Here is a 22,211-nt window from a genome sequence, read left to right as displayed (position 1 = left end):
ACACACACACACACACTCAAAACACTGAACACACCGAACACACACCACGTGCGCTTCCGTCACATCGTTCATGCACAAATCGGACGAAGATCCGGGGCTCGTACAGTGGACTGCACACATTTAACATGCGGGCGTGAACACACAACGAGAGCCCCTGGGTGCGGTAGAGGTGCCTCCTAATACATCCTATTTATCATGCAGCAGTTGAACCCCCCTCGTTCCACCCAGCACACACACACACACCCAGCACACACACACACACACACACACACACGTTTTATCCTCATAAAAGCACTGCCTGCATAGATCGGCCATTAAGATATAAGAGTGTACGAACGGAGAAAAAAACCACTGGTGGGCTGATAATTCATTTACAAACTGACTGACTGAGGAGGGATGGTGCTGTGTGTGTGTGCGCGCGTGGTGAAAAGCAACACGCAAACCGATTAAGCGAGGGGGGGGGAGGATGGAGGCGTGGGGTGAAAGGAGGAGAGGAGAGGAGAGGAAGGCGAGATAATGGAAGCAGAGGCAAGAAAGGGGAAAAAGAGAGAGAGAAAGGCTTATTGCAGGAAATGTTAGAGAGAAGGGAAGAAGGAGGAAGGAGAGAAGGGTGAGGGAAAACTGACGAGCAAAAAGCAAAAGGAGAGAGAAGAGAGGTTGTTGACGAAGAAAGGGGGCGAGAAGAGAGAAAAGGGAGAGCCACTGGGAGGGTTTGCAAGATAAAGAAGGAGGGAAAAGCCAATAAGCAGAGGAAGTCCAAGCCGTTAAAGAGCCAGGAGGGGAAAAGGCAGAAGAACAAAAAAAACGTTTGCACAAATTGAAACTCCTGACATCTATTTGAAATCGCTGCAGCTGTACAGTTCTACTGCAAAATTCTTGGTTGTACAACCACGGGGCATAACAAGGTTTGACCCCTTAACAGGCTCCAAAATCACGAAGTTCTGAATAATGTATCAAAAGTATAATTTGAAATTTAAAGATCTGGCCACTCCTCTGTCTTTTTTACAGAGTTGTCTAATCCCTCTGAGCTCCTGTTGTCTTCTTCTTTCATGTGCTTTTGTCAGAATCGGTCCGGTTTAGATCAAAGCAGAGCCGAGCAGATAAAACATATCGAGACAAATCCAAGCATTTCACTCCCTCTGCTTCCCCTCTGATAATGTCAGCGTTTCTTCTTTTTTGGTTCTGGCCGGATCAGACGGTGTTGGGGGGGGGGGGGGGGGGGGGCACAATCTGACAAACAGATAGAGGAAGAGCAGTGCTTTCAAAAGGCAGCGGCGGGGAGAATAATAGATAGACGAGCCTTCCATCGAAGACGTAAAAATTTGCTACTACATGGTTTGATTAATAAGGCAGAGACGGAGCATCAGACGGCGGGCGACCAGGCGAGACGGACAAAGACACGGGAGGAGAAAAGTGAGCGAAGAAAAAAGTGGAGCGAGAGAGAGACGGTGAAAAGACGGACAGGTGCTTTTCTTTCGGGCGATGTTCACTGTATTCATCATAATCAGTCGGTAATCATGGTAAATCACTCTAAAGAGCGTCTGCTGCAACCTGCAATTATTAATAATGACACATTCAGCTCAGTATCAGCCCAGGGCCGACGCACAGTCCGACACACTGACGCACACACACACACACACACACACACACACACACACACACACACATTCTTGTCATAGCCGGTCGAATGGCATCCGATTGGTGGATGTTCTGCCGTCTGCACAGAACGGCAAATTGTGTGCCTCTGTGTATCCATGCTATCTGACTGTGTGTTTGTATTTTGTGTGAACTTGAATGCACGTGGGTGTGTTGTTGTGTGTGCACCATTCAATTGCTGCCGCTATAAATAACCCTCCCTCTGTCTGTATTTTTTTTGGGGGGGGGGACATACACATCAATTGTGCTTCACAGTTTGAGGTGACACTCAGACTCTTGTTTGACAGGCTCCAGTTAATTTCTCCGCATGCAAAAACCTCGGCGCTGATATTTGAAAGTCGAGTCAAACCCAAAATTCAAGCTAAAAGAAAAGCCAAATCACTCACCTGTCACTCGGTACAGTTACCATTCTGACTGTACACAGCATCAATCAAACTTAAAATCAGCTTTTGGCCGTTTAAAGAGAGACAGAGAGGAAAGAAAATTCATGTGACACCGAGACGGATGTGAAGCCAGACTTTTTTTTTTTTGGTCATTGTTGTATTCCAGGCGAGGAGAGAGAGAGAGAGAGAGAGAGAGAGAGAGAGACAGAGAGAGAGAGAGAGAGAGAGAGAGCAGCATCCAGCTGACAGAAAACAAAAGAGCAAACAGCAGAAAATAGATGGAGACAGAGGGGTGGACATTCGCAGACAGAAGGAAGATCTGTTGAAATACCAAACTGATTAGCCGGTGTTTCTGACATTTAAATGCCACGTTTCCATAAAGAAATGTTTCATAGGAATATTAATCACTCTAGTTAATTCACAAGGAGATGTGAAATGGATCCACGGTGTTTGTGAGGGGAGAAAGGGACAGAGGGAGGATGCCGGCAGAATGGACTGTTATTGATATTAATGGCGGTGTCACAAAAATAGGAGCTGTTGTATGTTTAAATGATAGTTCAGTATTCTGGCGCAGGTTTTACCCTTTCGTTATAAGATTCAGGTACCTTGATGACCGTCAAAACCCAAAGGCGTTCAGCGCACCAAGGTACTGTACGACTAGCAAATACGTAAGCAATACCATTTATTTAATAGCGTTCATCCGAAGTACCATAAAGTAGGAGGAATGCAAACATTTCCAGCCTTACAGTAGGTAGTTTCGATATAGAATGAAACCTCTTTTAAGTCAATGGTGCGATCGCAGCACAGCCCATTGAGCCAATAGGTGAAATCACGTCGTCTGACTCGAAACATGTTCATCTTCGCCGCAGGGCTGAAGCAACTCTCTCAACATGTGGCACCGCGATGCTCTGATACTTGTTTCAAAGTGAGCAAGAACCTGAAAAGTGTTGCAGCACCGAAGCACTTTGTCGGTGACATTCTAAGCCGAGAATAAAAAACGACAGAAGGACAAAGGAGAAGAGAAGCAGACACAGGGAAAAAAAACAAAACAAAACAAAAAAAAGGTAATTCCTTCTGTGGCATTTCTGGTTAGGGTAGCAGGAATAAGATTTACGTAACGTCCACCTGTCCGTCTTCACGCTGACATTCCATTTAAGCATTTCAGACGTCTGCGGGACCTAAATTGCTGTTAGGATTTGTTCAGGTGCTGGGGCTTATTACCGCAAATTAGGCGAGGAACTGGATTCTGCCTCTGGGCCAGCAGTTACTCATTGCTCAGTCCCAAGTAGCCTGTCTAGAGCTGTAGTATAGAGATGAGTGACCATAATGACAGCCTACGAGCGCTCCTCCACAGCAGAGCTTTCATTAACACGCTGCCATCTTGATCCATCTCGGTTGTTCCACATGACACATCAGGGTACTTACAGGGTGTTGCTTACTGGCTAACACTGCCTCCATCCTCTCTTTCCATCTGTTGACAGCCGTGGCAGCCAGACACATAAAAACTGACATTATGACGGGCCAACAAAAGTGCACAACAAATTAATCAAACGCGTGTAGTTTGGACAGGAATCTACTGTAGGAGCCGTGACAAGTGTTGAGTTCGACTGATTTGTTGGGCCAATATTTTTAGCATCAGACATTGGCAGCTAATGCAGTCATACTTTGAGTTCTCTTAGTATGACTGATGGTTTTCCCTCAACAGCTAATTAAAAACAGATATTGTTGAACTTCTTTTTGTTTTATTATTTATTTGTATTGTTATATTAGATATTTACATATGCAGCCTGCTGAATGTAAAGCAGGTAATATGTCCAGTTCCATCCAAATAATGGGCTGGGTGAGGGGCATGGGCTGAAAAGTGGTGGGGACAGGAATGTAATGAGGGGATTATATAAAGTCAGAGGAGACGGTTACAGCAGCAAGAAAGTTGCTTGATCACGCATCAAAATTCATTTAATCTCATTTGTAAATGATCATCTTTTCGTGATGGGGACAGAATTGGTCAGCAAAAAGTGGTGGGGACACGTCCCCGGTCTTTATGACACCTGTGGATCGGGGGACACACGAGCCATCAGGGATCATCTAGTGTAAAATAAACACAGAGGAGTGTGAACAGTACTACTTAAAGGCACAGAATGTATATTACCTGCCACAAGGTAGAACCAAAAAAACAAAAGATGTCGTCTGGTGATGTCATTGAGTATCGTGGTTGTTGTCGTCGTCACTGTTAGACGACCACCACTGCCACTGAAGGATTAGTTTGTGATGTCACGAATCGTGCTTGTAGGCCTGTGTCTTTAAAATTTTATTGTTAATGAGCACAAAGAAACTTTACACTTTCGGCAATGAATGTGAAAAACAGCCTTCTAGTGTCATTTTTGACCCAAGAAGGACTTAACTTTGGATTCCTTGCTAACCCTGTGACATGTCATCTGATGTTTTACCAGAAATTCCAGCGACAGGTGATTCCATGAACGTTAAACCTTGAGTAAAACACTGGGTTTGAACATTGTTGGCAACATTTAAAATAGGTTGAAGAGACCCCAACTCAACAATATGCAACAAAAGTGTAGACAATGTTACAAGTTATACCATTACAGGTACAATTTGTAAGAATTCCAAAGTCATGTAATCGTATATTGATGCTTTGCAACTATTGACTTACCAGTCTGTCAGTTCAGTTATTTAGTGTGTTATTTTCATTCTGAGTAATGTACCTTCATCCTCCCCTCACCATAGCAACATTTCCCCACGTCACATTACAATGCACAAAATTATTTGAACCCTCCTGTGTGTTTCTTCACCCTCACCTCGGCGTGTCAGAGCAACATGATGAAGCGCGAGCTCAGAACTAAATATTAGGCAGTTTCTCCTGAAGTGTTTTGATAATTTCCCTTTCGCCTGCCGAGAAAGATCAGGAAAACTTGAAAGGGGCACCTCAGGGCTTTGGAAGCGCCTCACACAACTCTGTGCAAAGTTCTGTTAACTCATGCAAAGGTAAGACATCTGCTGCGTGAGTCACAGGTATATTTCCGCTTCCTATTCCCATGAAAGCTCTGTTTAAAGGTTTATGAGCACAGCTTTAAGTATACCAGTCTAATGGCCACGCTGTGATGTTAATTTAAGTGGGACTCTCAGCTGGAGTTCGGCGCAGTCTATCTATAGCTGAGTGACTACAGACATTATGGCTATTACAGATATGACTGAGCGGTTGTGACAATGAGTGGGCCGCGGAGGGGAAATTGGATATTTAATGGAGAGATCTTCACCTACGATCATCGTTGTTTCTTTCCGTCCCCGCCCTTCTTCCATCTCCAAGCCTTCCCTTTTTCTTTCCCCTACATCCCTCTATCTTCTCCCCCCCTCCTCACTTTGCTCTCCCCATCTTCCCTGCCGTCTCTCTCTCCTCTCTCTCTGAGCCCTAAGTAGCCACAAATGGTCCCTAATAGCCTCCAATGGAGATGAATTGATCGTTGTGTGAACCGAATCGATAGGAGATTGCTTTTCGCTGTACACAGTGGGATACGGCGCAGGCAGGCGGCCTTAATTAAGTTAACAGTAAACCACGATTGCTTGCGGAGTTTTATTAGCAGGATAAAGTTTACGACGAATATAGAGGGAGGGAGGGGAAAAAATGACGGTTTCGGAGTGAAAGCCGAGGAGCGAGGAGAGGGTTTATGCATTTGACTTGACGCATCTGATTCGTTGCTGCTCAGTCATGATGCTCCCAGTCTGACTCACAAAGTGTTTGTTGGACATTTTCTCACCTCCCCCCCCCGCCTGTTTTTCTCTCGCCGTTCCTTTCTTTCCATACCGTCCTCTCCTCCGCCATCTCTTCTTCTCACTCTCCGTCTCACCCTACCCCCGTCTGACCTCATCTCCCGCCCCTCCATCCTCTCCCCCCCTCACTTCCCTCCCTCTCTGTCGTCTATAATGGGATGAGCAGCAGAATTTGATCAGCAGTTTTTTAAAGGTCACAGAACCAAGCGAAAACTCTCAGCCAGAGAGCGCCGAGGGAATGAGGAAGGAGAGGGTGAGATTGAGGAAGGGAGGAGGCCAGCAAGGCAAGGAAAGCGAGAGAGAGGGAGAGATAACGGGGCTGGCGGAGTGGAGGGGAGAGGAAGGGAGGAAATTCTGCATGAGGAGAAGGCGGAAGGTAATGGAGGAGTGAGATAGAGAATGGAAGGAGGAGAGGGAGGAGGCAGATGAGGTAATTTGTTGTTCTATGACACATCCGATCTGGTAACAGATGAATGCATATTAAATATGTAAGAGAGGAGAAGAGAGCGGGAGACGAGGGGAAGAAGAAAGAGGCTGGGAGGAAATGAGAAGCAGGGAGAAGAAAGAGTGGGTGGGAGAGTGAAGAAGGTAAGGATGGAGGAATTGAGAGACAGAAGATGAGACGTTTCCCTCTCTCCCTCACCCACCACCTCTCTCTCTCTCTCTCTCTCTCTCTCTCTCTCTCTCTCCTCCCTACCTTCTTTCTCCTCCATGACTGTCGGATCCTAATCACCCTCTCCGTCTCTTCGGGGCCCCTCTCGTCAGATCTCTTGGCCCCGTCTCCTCCGTCCCCCCTCGCCGGCGTATTCTCGCCGCTCTCGTCTCTGTTCTGCTCTTCCCTTCTCGTCTTAAAGATAAAAGGTGCTTTTATCGCTCTGCAGTGTCTCGTAATGGTCGCACGGTGCAGCTGTCTCCCTGTCTGGAGCAATAATAATTCTTTGATATCATTCTATCATTCATTATCAAATAGGCCCAAATCTTTTCCCAAACCCACTGAAGACTGTCCCTCTGCGTTCTCCGCTGCCTCTTTCCAACGTCCCTTTCATCAACCTCGGTCTGTTCCCCAAGCGTCTGAGTGTGAGCGTCTTTTCCAATCACTTCAGCTACATGTCTGCAGTGTGTGTGTGTGTGTGTGTGTGTGCGTGTGTGTGTGTATTAGTGTGCGTGGGTGCTGGATGAAACACACTCACAGGTTTTTTTATTTGTTGTTTTTTTAGAAATCCTTCATCTCCCGCCATGGCCAATTTCTGTCTCTCTTTGCGTTTTTACCCTCACTTTTCATTTCCAACCTTTATTTATTGAACCAAAAAAACGAACCACCTGCCGACTGATATCCGGCAAAGAGAGAGAGAGAAAAAAAAATCTCCCTATTCAAAGACGTATTTGAAATCTCTGTGGTGAATTAAACCAGAACTAGGGCTGAAAATTCTGAGGAACCAGCCATGATCTTGTTCCAGCACAAACAGAATAAGATAAAATAATGTTAAATAATGCAGTCGTTTGTTTTTTAGATCCCTTCAGGGTTCCAACCAGTCAGAGAAAAGTCAACGTCTTAAAAAATAACAAGAAAAGTGAAGTGTTTACCGCAGGGGTTTGTGAGACTGTGGAGGGTGAATCTTGGACCTTAAAGGGGTCCCTCAGTTTTCAAGTTATATAGCTATATTATAAAAAGCATGAACATGAGAACATGAGATAAGAAAAACACTGAGCTGAGTCCAGTCGTCCCAATTGCACTGTGCTTTTTGTCCAATTGTGTAACTAAACATTGACTGAGAGACTAGATAATTGTTGTCTCGTCCACACAGCATTTGCTGCTAAAAAATCAATGAGTCTCATTTTGTGCGTGTGCATGTGATGGCATGTTCCACCACGTCTTCCTGATGCTATTTTTTCTGCTTTCATCACCAGAAGGACAGTTCCATCTCATTTAAGTTTTTGAGATGAGGGAGAGGCAGCGTAACTATTGGGGCCCCAATGTGTGTGTGTGTGTGTGTGTGTGTGTGTGTGTGTGAGAGAGAAAGATGCTTTACTGAATTAACGACGCAATACACGAGAGAGCTTTAATTAGACTGTGGTGGGCCGCCACAGTCTAGGTAATTAATAGGAAACACAGAAATTGACCAATTACAGACACATTTATTAAGCTATTAACAAAACTCATTGAAATTATATTTAAATGTGATGTTATTGGTGTGAAGCTGTTTTTAATGTTGTCTTTAGCTTCATAAAAGCAGCGGGTCGACGGGCTTGAAGCTGTCTGAGCTCGATGTGAAGCAGGACCACTGCCCCGCTGATGTTTCTGAACAGCGGAACACACTCGGCCCATTGTCTGCTCCGTCAAACGTCAGAGTGAGACCGGAGCATTCAGAGAGCACGTTAACCAGACAACAGCTGAGAGTTTCATTTTTGTTGTGTGGCCAACTCACATAATCAACGTTAATTAGCACCAGCTGGGTGTATTTGCTGGTGAACGTTGTCCGTATAGCGAAAAAAAAAAAAAAAGTTGCAGACCGAACCTTTCACCTTCTGCAGCTCGTTAAAACACTGTTGATGATGTAAATACGAGCGCTAGCGCTTCAGACTAGAAAATTGCATGTTTTCAAATCACCCTTTTTTGAATAAAAGTGATCATTAACCCAGGCCATAATCCGTACAGTAGCAACAAGCAGATCATTGCTGATTGGTTTACTTTTTCCTTTAAATGCACAGATAAATAAACTAAAGGATTTGGGCCATATTTTATTGGTAGGTAGATATCCAGTAAAAGCAGGAGAGTGATGGATGCAGGCTCCCAGCTAACCGCTGCATTCGGCAAGCTCATGCTAACAACACCATCAGTCTACGCTAACAACACAGTAGATGGAATAAAAAAATGTCCCTGAGGGCTTCATGCTGTTACTAGATAGATTGACAGAAAAGCTGCACATCAACTTGTTTTTCATGTTTCTCTAAAGCATTCAGGCAAAGATATGTGCTGTGTTCACAGACACATTTTTTCACTGCAGACTTGCCATGTTTGTTTGGCTTTATAGATAGTTATGTGCAGCCACTGCAGAGCCATATCAGTTTTGTAAGATGACTAAACTCCTCAGTCAATACTTGGAATTAAGACTAATGTGCTGTGTCCACAGGTGGATGTACAGTATATTCCTAGATAAACAAACCGAATGTGAACATGCCCCTGGCCCTTGTGCTTCGAGCAGCAGAACTGAAATGAACATCTCTCTCGGCAGCATCAAAGCCTGTCGCAGCAGCTCCCTCAGGACCCTGCTAGCCAGCTTGAAGCTCCACCTGTACAGCGCCGGAGCTTTCATCAGCTGCACATATCACAAAACTGCCATCTCTGCTAACACAGCCGCTGCTCACGACGCTGTCTGCAGCTCTCCATCCCCAGGAGTCATGGCTGTTGAAAGGCCGGGCGACTTCACACCTCATCCGAAGCTCCTGTCATTTGACACATGCAAAGGATGCTGGGATGGCGGCAGTGGGGGCTGTGCGCGTGCTTTTTTGTCTGTCAAGAGAACTCTGTGACTTAATTACCATGAGTGATGTACTGAGGCAGCTGAAGTTCGTTGTTTTGCAGCTGAGCCATGTAATGAGGGTTTCGCATCGAGAGATGAGTGCGCCGCAAACGAACAGATGGCCGGGGTTTGAATATTGCTCTTCACAGGCTTCCATAGTAACCCAGGTTAGAGCAGTAAATACCAGCGAGAAGAGATCGTTTCTGCGGACTGGCCCTTCAGAATGTGTGTTTTAATGACCAGGAGAAATCAATATGGTTTTAGCCTTTAGTGTAAAAACAAATTCTCTAACTGCTCCACCACTTGTGTTTCTGTGTGATTTATTGTGTGTTTTTTTGGGGGGGAGTGTGTGTGCGTCCCAGCTGGAGTGAAGACTGTTTATATTATTGGTGATGAAAGAGGGACCCCCAGGGGCCCTCGGTAATGGGCTGGGAGGCCTCTGACTTCTTATAATGGCCTCTGTATGTGCATGTTTGTGTCTGTGAGCGAGCAGCACAATCGCAGCACTATATAATTGTCAATGGGAGGACACACTTATACAGAATAAAATGAAGCCGACGCACAAAGAAACAGAGACAGAGAGATGGAGCCTGTTCCGACACATAAAGGCACCGACACAAAGAGACACAATGTCTCTCTCTCCCTCTCTCGCTCTCTCTCTCGGTCTCTCACACACACACAGAAACACACACAGTCACTTACACAGACACACACTCACACATTGTGGTGCCAGCTGAGCCCAGTGTGTCCAATAACAGCAGGTGCTGTCAAGTGCAAGCACAGCAGACCTGCCCTGACATGGAAACACACATACACACACACACACACACGCACACACACACACGCACACACACACACACACACACACACACACACACACACACACGGGTGGATGCACATATGTCAGCACGCTGCACACTCATTCATACACCATCCTCTCCGTGTAACACTCTCATCCTATAAACATTCTCATAGTTAAAGGTAATATGTCGGATAGGTGTAGTTCATACAAGGTTACAGTTTATGTGTGTGTTGTGCAGTGTGTGTTTGTGTTTGTGTGTGTGTGTGTGTGTGTGTGTGTGTGTGTGTGTGTCTGCTATTTGGCTGCGAAAGGCTGTAGTGTTGCCATATGGTCTCACATTAGGGCACTCTAAACTCAGCCATCCAGAAGTGTGTGTGTGTGTGTGTTTGTGTTTGTGTTTGTGTGTTAGCGTGTGTGTGAAGAGAGTGAGAATAACGGCGAAAAAAAGCTCATTGTTTGATATGTAAGCTGTTGTGGTTAAATACTCGTAGTTTGGTAGTGTGGAACAGTAAATATTGGTCTATTTCGAGGCTAAATTCAGCTAATAATGTTCTTTCTTTCTTTCTTTCTTTCTTTCTTTCTTTCTTTCTTTCTTTCTTTCTCTTTTCTTACTCTTTAGTTTCTTTCATGTACCTCCTCCTTTGTCTCCCTCTCCCTCTCCCTCCTCATGTCTCTCCCTCTCTCTGTGTGTCTCCCTGTGTGTGTTAATATATCTAGCAGTGCCATGTCGTACGCTGTGCTGACTTCATTAACTATCCCAGCGTGAGGCTCCAGTGACTGAATGATAATAAACCTAGACACATGCACACAGAGGCAAGCAAGCAATGGGAAGCCTAACAGTAATGCACAGATAACTGATTGCGGTTACTCTGTTATGATGAAAGCGCTAATTGTAAATACATTCCCCTTTAACCCCCACGGACCTTGTAGCAACTCCGCCATTGCGGAACAAGCTCGACCATCGTTTAAACTCTCGTCAGGATCAAGTTACCGAAAATCAAAAATGTGACTGAAAATGAGGTGCGTGAGATGTTTGGCATCTTTGATTGTCTTGGTTTACACTAGGGCTCAATTTACACTCCACACTGTTACATTTGTTTGTATTTTTTGCAAGTTACAAGTTTGCCAAAGATGTGTCAAACCTGTCAGGAAATGATCACAAACACAGTTAATAAAGGAATACATGCACTCAAGATCTTAGGGAAATAATTATTTTGTGAGCTCGACAAAACGTTTAAATCTTTCAGTCAGTGTTGTGTTTATAGCTCTCTGTGTGATTGTATTGTTATGTGAGTATACATTTCCAATAAGTTGATGTAAGTAATGGCTGATTTCCCAAAACAGAATACAGAAATGTCCACATTTTTTAGGAGAGTAATTTGCTGATTATTTTCATGTTAATTGGCTGATGGATTGCTGTGTACACGATGACATAAAATGAAATAAAAAATCAATCAATTTCACAGAGCCCAATGTGTTTTCTGTAACTAGCTTGCCTTGACCAAACCAGTAATTAGTTAATGATCATTATGAGAAAGCACATTTAAGAAAGTGAAACCACCAAATGTAGCTTGAAAAATGGCAAATAGTAGCACATTAATTTCTCGCCAATCGCCTGATCGTTTCAGCTCCTCGTCGTAGAGTTTAATGTTAATATCAAACTCGAGTGGCTACGACTCATTTCAGCTTAAAAGGGCGGATTTACTGTTATTGCGAGTAAAAAGGAGTGCGACACTGATCACGTCTGTGCTCTTTGCGGTGACAACCCACAGCTGTCAAATGCTGTTTGTTTTATTATTTCTCGCCGCTAATCTCCTCTCCTCCCTCCTCCTTCCTCCAGGTCAGCGTGTTGGAGCGTCAGGTAATAGACTTCCTGGGCTACCAGTGGGCTCCCATCCTGACCAACTTCCTCCACATCATCATCGTCATCCTTGGCCTGTTTGGCACGATTCAGTTCAGGCCGAGATATGTTACTGGGGTGAGTTTTACACCATTTCTTGCACACACACACTCACTTGAAAGAGCCATTTTATGTATCCTTTGCCCTAGATTTAGCAACAGCCTCTCATTAGCCTCTCTTCAGCCCGCTCCACGTTAAATAACGAGGACTGAATATTATTAGAGTGTGTTACTTTTAGGCTGGAAGTTAGTGAATAATTTGTGGGTTTCACTTTCATCAACTCTGCTGTCCTGTGTGTACAGAGCAAGGTTAAACATAATGTGTGCGACAAGTGATCTTCTCTTATATCTTAGAAATATTTCGTTCAAACCTTGAGAGTGCACTGCAAAATAGTAAAGCGGCGCTTATATAACAGGAAATGTAATATTAAACATTGAAAAAAAAAGCCTGCCAGTGGATCCAACATAGAGGGAAGGCAATGTATAGTAAATAAAAGGTTAGAACAGTGAGTGGGAGTCGGAATAACTTGCCAAGCGGAATTATTTGATTCTCTTTTCCTTCCCTGGCAGCTGTCTATAAGATGATTTGTTACAGAAAACTTTCATAAGTTCCCACAGCGGCTTGCAGGCCTCCACACAAGCCCTCCCACACACCATATGAACCACACCCACCCGTCCCGAAGACCTGCATTTGAACACACACAAAACAAAGCGAGAAACACTCAGATAATGAGTGTTTGATCTGAGCACGTAAATTCTGCCCTGCCTCCATCACTCATGCATTGTTTCCTGCTTCTAACTTAACACAGACACACACACACTCTTGTTTTCTGCAGTATGTTCTCTCCCTGTCTGGTTTGATTCAGGTGATTGGTTGCTCTCTCCGCTGTTGTTTTTTTGTGCCTCTGCATTTTAACAACATCAAAAGTGAAGCCCCACTCTGTCTTCTCTCTCCATCTCACTCGCTCAAATGCAGGACGCGAACGTGCTTTTTTAATTCGCCATCAGAGGCCTGTCGGATCTCGAACGCCGCTCACTTTCTTCTCCATCCCTTACCCTCTTGTTCTTTCCTCTCTGCAGTACGCAGCCTGGCTGGTCGTGTGGATGACCTGGAATGTTTTCATCATCTGTTTTTACCTGGAGGTTGGGGATCTGTCCAGAGTAAGAAAACATTTTCTTGGATTATTTGTGCATCCTTGTCATGTTGTCTACTATACATGTCCGGAATAACATACATTACAGCGCTGTTGCATGCTGGATTTTCTGGAGCTAGCATGGATCTCTCAGGCTGAAAGTATTTTACATTTTTATTATTTGCAAAAAATCCAGCGAAAACACCAAAACCACCAGCGAGTTGATCCTTCTACCAAGTATCGTCTGCGTAGCGAGAGCCTGTTCAAAAAGATGGTAATACAAATGTCCATGGTCTCGAGTCCACATTCTTCCGTGACTTGGCTGTCCTGGTTCTTCATGGAAGATATAAATGTGGGTAGACCTTACTTCATTGCAGGAGAGTGGTAATTCACTTAAGGCTGTTTGGTATCTGTCAAAAAATGCCACAAGAAGAATCAGTTTTGCTCAAAACTATCCTGAAACAAACACAAACCCATTGATGACTACCTTGAACCATGCACTGCTCAGTCTGCTCTCTTACCCATACAGATCACTGCTCTCTGAATCTAGATTGTTGTCTTTTTGATAGGCTCCCTGCAAGCCAGTGTCTGAACTCAGCAAATATCACTTGCAGGGTAAAAGAACTGCCGCTCTGTTTGTGTCGCTCTGTGATTTGTGTACTTCACAAACATCCTGTTCAATAAAAGGCTGAGGAATGAGATCCCTGCTTTGACTGTAAGTGCTGAAATGGCGTTCTTCCTGTCGCCTCTGACAGGGAGGGTCATATAATTTCAGTGTCATTTTAGTGTAAATTCAGCTGCCATGATGGCAGGGGCAGGACCCTGTCAGTGGACACTTCCCCAAACTGCTTACTGAATGAAGATCAGGACGACACTTGGAGAGGTGGAATATACACCTTTTCAGGCTAAAGTAAAATCATTTGATGATTTGTGTGATCTGATTGAAATAATTCTCTAATACTTCTTATTAATATTCATACATTTACCCCCTTTCAAATCAGATCTGCTTCAGCCAAATCACATTCAAGGCCCTGTGTTAAACCTGATGAAATGTGATTTTCATGTCAAGAGCACATGTCATGAAAATAACAAATGCGCTCGTGGCCACCGGTGCGCCCATTGGCATGTTGTTTGTGAAATGAGGTTTGGTCAGATGCATTTTTGGCGTATTGCTACCTTGAGGCAGCAGATTGCACCATTGACCAAAAACACCTGTTCCAAGGTCATGTGTGCATGAGTCAAGTACCATGCACCTAGACAGGCAACTTCATACATGCATACATGCTGCTTCATTGATCAGAGACTGCTTTCAGTAATTTGAAATGATGTCACTGCAACATATATCATGGCACATTTTAGGGGCAAACCTAAAAAATGTAGTTATTAACTTGATAGGAGAAAGGAAACTCTTCAGAGGAAGCACGATCAAACTTCTGGCTTCTGAAATAGGTGACTTTTAGACAGCTCTGATGGAGCTCAGGATTTATCAGGACGACAGCTGCTTTACTCCAGAAATTTCACGACAGTATATGAACCTATTAATCAGTTATGCTGATAATGTCGAAGCACACTGCAGCAGTCCTACACCACAGTTAACTATCAGTGCATTTGCTCAGTCTTGACTGGGACTGGGGGATGACACTCTGATTGGTTTGACTCATTTCACCAAACCACACCTGTGATTAATTAAGAGATCAAATGCAGCTCGTACCCTGTAGATTCTTTAAACAGGGCTCAATGTGGCCTGATGTAAACAAGGAAAAATCTCACCACCTGATTTGCAGAGATGTATGCACTTATAATGAAAGGGTGTCAGTTTTTCGGATTGCTAATACACACTGACATAGATATGAGACATGAGCTGAAGTTGTTCAAGTCTTCTCCGACTCTCCTTTGCAAAGGTTTGGCCTTTGTGCCGTAAAATCAGTGGATTTTCAATAGAGATTATGAACTTGGACAATTAATTAGGGCCAATCAGTGCCTCCATAAACAGAAGAAATCACTTGATGGGGAGTGCTGATTATGGCTGATTAGACTCTGTAGCGTGGTGTTGAACAAAACAGAGTTTTTCCACCTCAATTTGCTTCAAAATGTTCATTCTGTTGCACAGATATGTAACAGCTCTGCTACCAGTTTAACAGATCGCTCTAAATTGCAGTTACAGCAACACATATCATACATCCTAATCCATTTTTTATTGGTATTTCCAGCTTTTTGATCATAATTACTGTTAGTTTAGAATACAGTGCAAGTGGTGCATACTCTGCTAGTTTTCCTGTTCCCCCAGTACTCAATCACTGTTTGATACACTCAACTGAGTCTGTTGTCTCCTCTTCCCACACACAAAATGAGCTTTGTTAAGTCTTGTTGCCATTCAGACTATGGACAGAAGTTGAATAGTGAGTCAACAGATGTATAAAAATCCCCCCACCCCCTGTCTAGAAGCCGGCAGCTTCATTGATCTCTGATTTTAAGAATATTCATGCCTCTCACTGTCCCCGAGGCCTAGTCTGCAACAGTTATAACAACCACAGCAGCCAGGAGCACAGAAAACTGACGTCTTTGTCACACTGAAAATACAAGGCTGTTATAAACAGCTGGAAAAGCTGCATAATAAGCGTTCAAAAGTCAGTTAGGTAGAATAAAATTAATTATTTTACCAAATGCATGCTTTAATTATCTAATATAACATTATATGAGTCTTATATTTCACTTAATTTTATTGGGAAAAAAGCCATTTATTCAAAGGCTTCAGCCCTAATGACCAAAATCGGCACATCTGGTTTATAACGAGGGTGATGCAGCTAGTTAATTAGGGACACCTTTATCAATTACCTGCTGACCAATCAGAGAGAAGCACATAGGAACCAGACGCTGAACAGCTTGTCTTTATGACCATAACAGTTTGCGTGCGCCTCGCTCAAGGCCACATCGACCTTGACCCAGTTGCTGAGGCGGAGGGGAGCCACAAATGTACCCCCCCCCCCCTGCCTGGATTCACCAGCTGTTGTATGAGACCCATCACCTACATTTTCAGGACTTGTTTGCAGACCTGAGGGCTATTATTACACTGGGCCACATGTTAACAAGTGTGGCTATGACTGCGATTGTTAGCACTCATTTAAGGACAAATATACTCCCCAAAGGATGATGAAATCTGATTTATTCTCTTAAAAAATGACAGGGAATTCACTGACAGTCTTTTTTTTTTCTTCCCAAAGACAATTCAAAACTAAAGTGACCTGTTACAGTGAGAACTTTTTTTTTTTATGGTACACATTTTGAAAGGGAAAGCATTGGTGTTCTCAGTTAGTGATTCTAGTAAGTTAGAATGCACAAAGACATACCTGCAGGACTCCTGGGACTAGCTCACGTAGATGGAGGGCAGGTTTTAGTGATTAGCTATCTGAGTTAACAATGTGAAAAACAGACACATAAAGTAATGAAAAGATTGCTGCCGTCATACTCAATGATCTGCTGAATCAGGCGTTAGGGTATGCTCCTGACCTATGTTGCCAAAATGTCTCCTCTTCAATGGTTCAAGTGGTCTCCTGACGTGTCTGTCTAAGCATCACAAGTAGACACAACAATTACCAAAAAATACATGAACAAAAGAAAAAACTAGACGTGGAGAAAAATGTGAAAGCCTAGTAATTAACGTAGACAGTACAGCTATAGAACTGGCTGACAAAAGATCAGAAAGAAGAGTCAGATGAGTGTATACCATGTATTGACATGACATTTGTCCTGCGCAGCCTCGCCTGTTTTTCATGCATCCTTCTTGCTGGATCAGAATAACTTCTTGGTGTTTGATAAAGGGGTAATGATGGTGTGCTCTGATGCTGTGATGTAAATGAATATCTCTTAATCTCCCTCCTCTCTGACGCTTTTCTGGTGCCGCTTCCCGCTTTCTCTGCCCGTCTTTTCTGCCTCCTCCTGCGCCTCGCTCTCTTCATCTTCATGTAATTCATCCCTCCTCTCCCTCTGCTCAGCCCTATAATCAAGTCTTTTTCATGTTGTTTTGCAAAGTGCAATGCGAATCCGTCCTGTGCTCCTCTTCCTCGCCTCGCCTCGCTACCTCTTCACCTTCTCGCCTCCCTTTTTCATTCGCTCTCTCCCTCCATATTTCCAATGTCAAGACTTGAGGAAATGCGCCCCTGTCATGAAAGCACTTCTCTTTGTGCTCGATAGCACTTCACACTGCAGGGCTTTACGTATTGGCCAGTAGCGAGTGCCAATTTAATACATTACTTTATACACTCAGGCCATTTACTTTGGGGTCACAGGACAAAAGTGATTGCGACAGACTCCCATTTTTCTTCATTACGGAGATCAAACATCTTTCTGTGTATTAAAGAGGCAGAGAATCAGCCCCGCTTTGATTTGTGCCATGTTATCAGTGGCTCTTAGCTTTGTACTGCAGCTTTGATGTAATTTTCCAGTGTTTTATCCATGAATAGATCTGATGTGTGCATCACTGGCACCATCAGTATACTTTCATAGAACAATAATCATGACTGTCAGGGAGGTAAGTGAATTCAGGAGCTTGGCATCCATTCTTGATGAATTTAATTGAATTTACATACATGTTCATGTGGTGTTAAAAGACAGAAAATTGTTCAGACAATTTCTGAAGTCAGTTTTAGTGTGCAGAACGCCTCCTCTCAGACTATTTGATGTTCAGCAGTCGATCTGCAAATATTTTCGGAGTTATAGTGCGGGGGTAAAAGTCAGGAAAAGTAGGGCTGAACGGTATGAAATTTGCCAAAAAGCCTTTGACATTTCTTCTTGATAAGGAAAGTAAACCCCAGAGAGTGAGTGGAAAGGTGTGAGAGACAGCGAGGAGGGGGAAATGCGTCAGAGTTAGTCAGCTCAGCTAGAAGTCCTGAAGTCTTTTGGCCAGATGGATGGACGTTGGAGGAACAGACAGATCATCGGGACTGAGATAATAGTAAAGTGACATCGATGAGACATCGTGATCATTAACAAGACAGTGTGAGGCGCATGATGCATGTCAGGGATGAGTCAGCGACATTGTCCCACTGCAACTCAAAGTTGGATTTAACTCACTTTTTCTTTTACTTATTGTGAGCTTGACATGAGAAACAGCAGCTGACAAAAAAATCTCAATCTAATGTCCAGTTGCTGTCTTGTTGCAGAGCTTTTGAGTTGCATATTTGCAGTAGAAGTGTAGGTATTCAAATTTTGTTGAGCTGTGGGCAGCCTCTGTCTTTCATTTGAATGGGACCACTGCCAACGCCCACGGCTCTGCCAAAACACTAACCTTGCCACGAGAATGCTGACAAGGTAGGCTTTGGTTAATCAAGTCGATCACTTGGATTAGCCTTTCACTGTTTATGTCACAAGAAAAGGAACGTGAATAGAAACCCGGCCACGCCAATTTCAGTCTCACTGTCCACTGAGATTTCTCGTTCATGTTGACTTAAAAGCTTGACGGATCATTCTCCACTTGGTGCTCCAGTAATTTAGAGCTGTTCGCCCAAAAGAATGACCCAAGTCAAACCCAGTTCTTTAAACTTCTGAACGCTCCTTCCAGAACCACAGAAGTATTTTTAAAGCTGTTAATAGATTTTTACACAATGCCACTCGCCACAAGCTGCTTGTCTTGTCGGATGAGTGGACAGCATCCTTCCAAACATCCATTCCCACACCTCACCGACGTGGCAATTGTTGTTGCCAAGTATGGAACCCACAATCCAAAAATCATGCCCACGTCAGACAGGTGTGTGGAGGTGTGAAAGCAGGCTGGAGTTGAACTTGTTGATGGTGGATGTGTTGTGTCTGGACTGTCATGGCAGCTTTCTGCGACCCAGAGTTTCTGTTTTTTTGCTGAGAAAATGAGTCGACATAATTGAATCTGTTTTCCAAATCAACTTTTTAATTCTTGAAGTTTAAAGATAGTCTCTAAGCTCTCCTCCCATCTGTAAATGGCTCCGGATCAGAGCAGAATCCGATGTGACTTGGGGTGTTTATTCCTCCAGAAGGTCTGTCTCTGCGGCTGGTTTTTTGGGGGTTTTTTTAAGAAAGTAAAATGGCTTATTAAATTCAAAGCGCTTCTGACTGATAAACTGCTTTACCACCAGTCCTGTTATATGTTTGACTTCTCAACCGTTTTGAAGGAACTTTCTATCTAATGTGTATCTCTGCCTTCCATAAGGGCCCAGTAGAGCCCCGGCGGCAAGATAAGGTGTACATCCCGTCTTGACAGTAATTTGAGTTTAAGCCTGAGATTCATACCAAGTATCAGCCTGTCACACTCCCATCCTCCCTGTCACTCGCGACTGCACTATCTAATATTGCAGCAATGCCATAATATTAATCTTTAAAAAGATTTTCTGACGTGGCATTCCTGACAGATTTGGAGTGGAGCCTGTGGAGAGAGAACTGTCACCACGTTACAAACACACGCAGACACACACTCGCATATTCAACTCTCACAGACACACACACACACACACACACACACACACACACACGGCTAACTGTCAGTAGTCCACTGTGTCATATAAAAGATGCAGCCACCCTCCGGGCGTCAGATGACACAGAGACACAGACACATACATATCCTCATACGCCACACTCAGCTGTCAGTCATTCACTGAGGAGGTGGGGGTGCTGTGTGGGCGGGATGTCCCACATGCTTTTTTGCATACTGTATGTGTGAAAGTGTGTGTCTGCAAGTGTGTACATGCATGCATCGGCGTCTGTTTGCCCTGCTAGTAGATGGAGAGCCTGTCATTTATCTCAGTCGGCTGGACACACACTTGAATAAGTGCAAACACCAAGAAATGTGCTCAAAAAAAAAAAAAAGAGAGCGATCCAAACAGTCTCAGAACAGTGTCATTTTAAATCCCATATCCACCCAGGCGTCCAATTTCAGCTCACAAACACACAATGGAGCGGTGACAAGAGAGAGGGAGGAGTGACCGCGGGGAAAGTGGTAAGATGAGAGATAAAAGTGAAAGATGGAGAGAGGAGAAAAAAGGGGGTGATAGTGAAACTAAAGAAGACTGAAAGATTGGGGGTAGAGGAGGCAGGCGTCAGGGGCGGACAGTGATATGCAGAGGTTCAGACAGGAGAAGGTATGATAGGAGCTATAGAAGATGACGTGAGATGGGATGAGGCCACATGTGAATCAGCGTCGCTTTCAAGTGAGGAAGGCGAGACGGGGACGAGGGGACGAGGGGAGTGGTGAGAAAGCAACACGGAGAAAGTTGGAGCAAAGAACCTCTTTAGAAAGTAGAGTCATGCATCTAACAGGGAAAAAATCAAACATTTCCCCTTTCTATCAGTTTTATATCAGCATCAATAGCGGCTGTCGTCTGTGCCGTGTGAGCTTTTTACCGGAGGATAAATTATCGGAAAAAAACACGACATTAAATCAAATTGAAATCCACCCAATTTATCCCCAAAGAATCTAACAAAACAGATATCTGGGGTCGGTTTGAATGCTAATAGTCACTTAATTTTACTCCCGTCAGTATTCATTCTGCACCGCTGGTTGAGACGATGAATGAGAGGTTCCCACACATTTAATCACAGACGTTCTAGTTAAAACATCCACCCTGATTCTCTGAGTTAACCCTGGCTGTGTTTGATCAATGGATGCAATTGTTGAAATCATGGCATGAAATTGCCTTTTTTTCATCAACACATCTCTTGCAGGGGCAACCCCACCAGCCAATCTTGTCATTTGAGCCCTGAGCAATTATTACTGGTGATTCGATTTGATTATTCATTGTTACTGTAAAGGTTCATGTGCAACGACAAGAGTTTGCTTTTTACTTGTTAGAAAAGAACGAGCCAGTTGAACACAGAATGGCTGTGTGCCGCAGCAGATAATGGATCTGATTGACTCGCCTGCCGCAGTCAGACTCGTTCCAGGGTTTGGAAGGTTGCTGGTGTTAATTTCAAGCCTTGATTGTAATGGATTTACTTTGGCTGTGTTAGCAGTAATGTTTATTTTATTGTCCATGCTAGAGGAAACTGTGAATCTGCCTGTACTTTACTTGAATGGGTAGGTTTTAAAGGTTTGGTCTGGTGAGCATTCTCAGAACTGACCAATACTCAGTTATTTTTTCAAGCATTTTTTCCTACAAATATTTCTCATCAACTTTAATATCAGTCCAATATTGGCTTTTTCTTAGCTCTGTTTTGGTCTCAACCAACTCCAGAGTGAAATATCTGCCTCTATATCCAATAACATATTGTATGTTTAGTGTTTCCCACACATATACTTTTGTATTAATGGCCCACCAAGTATATTTGGCAACCCTTTTAAGCATTTTTCATCTACTTTTTTAACTGCCTGAGAAAACGACGCCATCCGTGATCATTAACTAGCGGTCAGTCTGCCCTTGCTCTACCCCTCCCATCTACTGACATTTGCACAAGCCCTGCAGAGAAACACAGAGAGAGATGTTCACTTACATCCCTCCTGTTAATGCACTAATTGTGATGTTACCTCTCCATTTTAATGTAGGCGTACTTGTTCCGTACAAGCTTGTGCATGCACCTGATGTCATGCGGTACAACGCTGGTCTGGATGGTTTTCGCTTCACGACTGGCTTCTTCTACAGCATTTTGGCAGAAAACAGCTGCCTGGAGTAAAACGTCAAACATTGACCTTATCAAAGATAATTGTTGATGATTATATTTGTGTTCATTACATAAGAGTGTCTTTTCATCTATTGCTAATCTGAAAATACTGATTACAGCGGCTTCAACATGCCGCTGCTTTAATCACTTGTGCTGGTATTCGTCTGTTTTTCATTCTTTTTCAGTGTGCAAAAATAAGACCCAAGCACCGATCTGCTAGATTTCCGACTTATTGCATGAGGTGTGGCTTGAGGGTTTTCAAAAAAAACCAATTAACCCATTGAAAGCATGAATTAGATTTCCCCCTCTCCTTCATGCAACCGTGGATCCCACCAGGGGTACGGGCAGTAGTGCTATAATTGGCCTACCAATATGAGAGATCGAAGGGTTAAGATAGTTATGTTGAGGCATTTGC

General features: G+C 43.8%; 1 protein-coding gene across 2 annotated transcripts in view; it reads left to right on the top strand.

The window, feature by feature from the left end:
• Positions 1–22,211, top strand: part of nkain2 (sodium/potassium transporting ATPase interacting 2) — an 85,916-nt gene that overhangs the window by 31,120 nt on the left and 32,585 nt on the right. For both annotated transcript variants that reach the window (XR_005072526.1, XM_037086550.1), the window contains exons 2-3: positions 11,986–12,123; positions 13,125–13,205. Coding sequence is in view for 1 of the 2 variants with exons in the window: in XM_037086550.1 (XP_036942445.1) it covers positions 11,986–12,123; positions 13,125–13,205 (219 nt within the window). In the remaining variant the exon portion in view is untranslated. The remainder of the gene's footprint in view (positions 1–11,985; positions 12,124–13,124; positions 13,206–22,211) is intronic.

The sequence above is a fragment of the Acanthopagrus latus genome, chromosome 22 (genome assembly GCF_904848185.1).
Source record: "Acanthopagrus latus isolate v.2019 chromosome 22, fAcaLat1.1, whole genome shotgun sequence".
NCBI lineage: Eukaryota > Metazoa > Chordata > Actinopteri > Spariformes > Sparidae > Acanthopagrus > Acanthopagrus latus.
The sequence above is the reverse complement of the archived record's forward strand: the minus strand, read 5'-3'. Positions and strand labels throughout refer to the sequence as shown.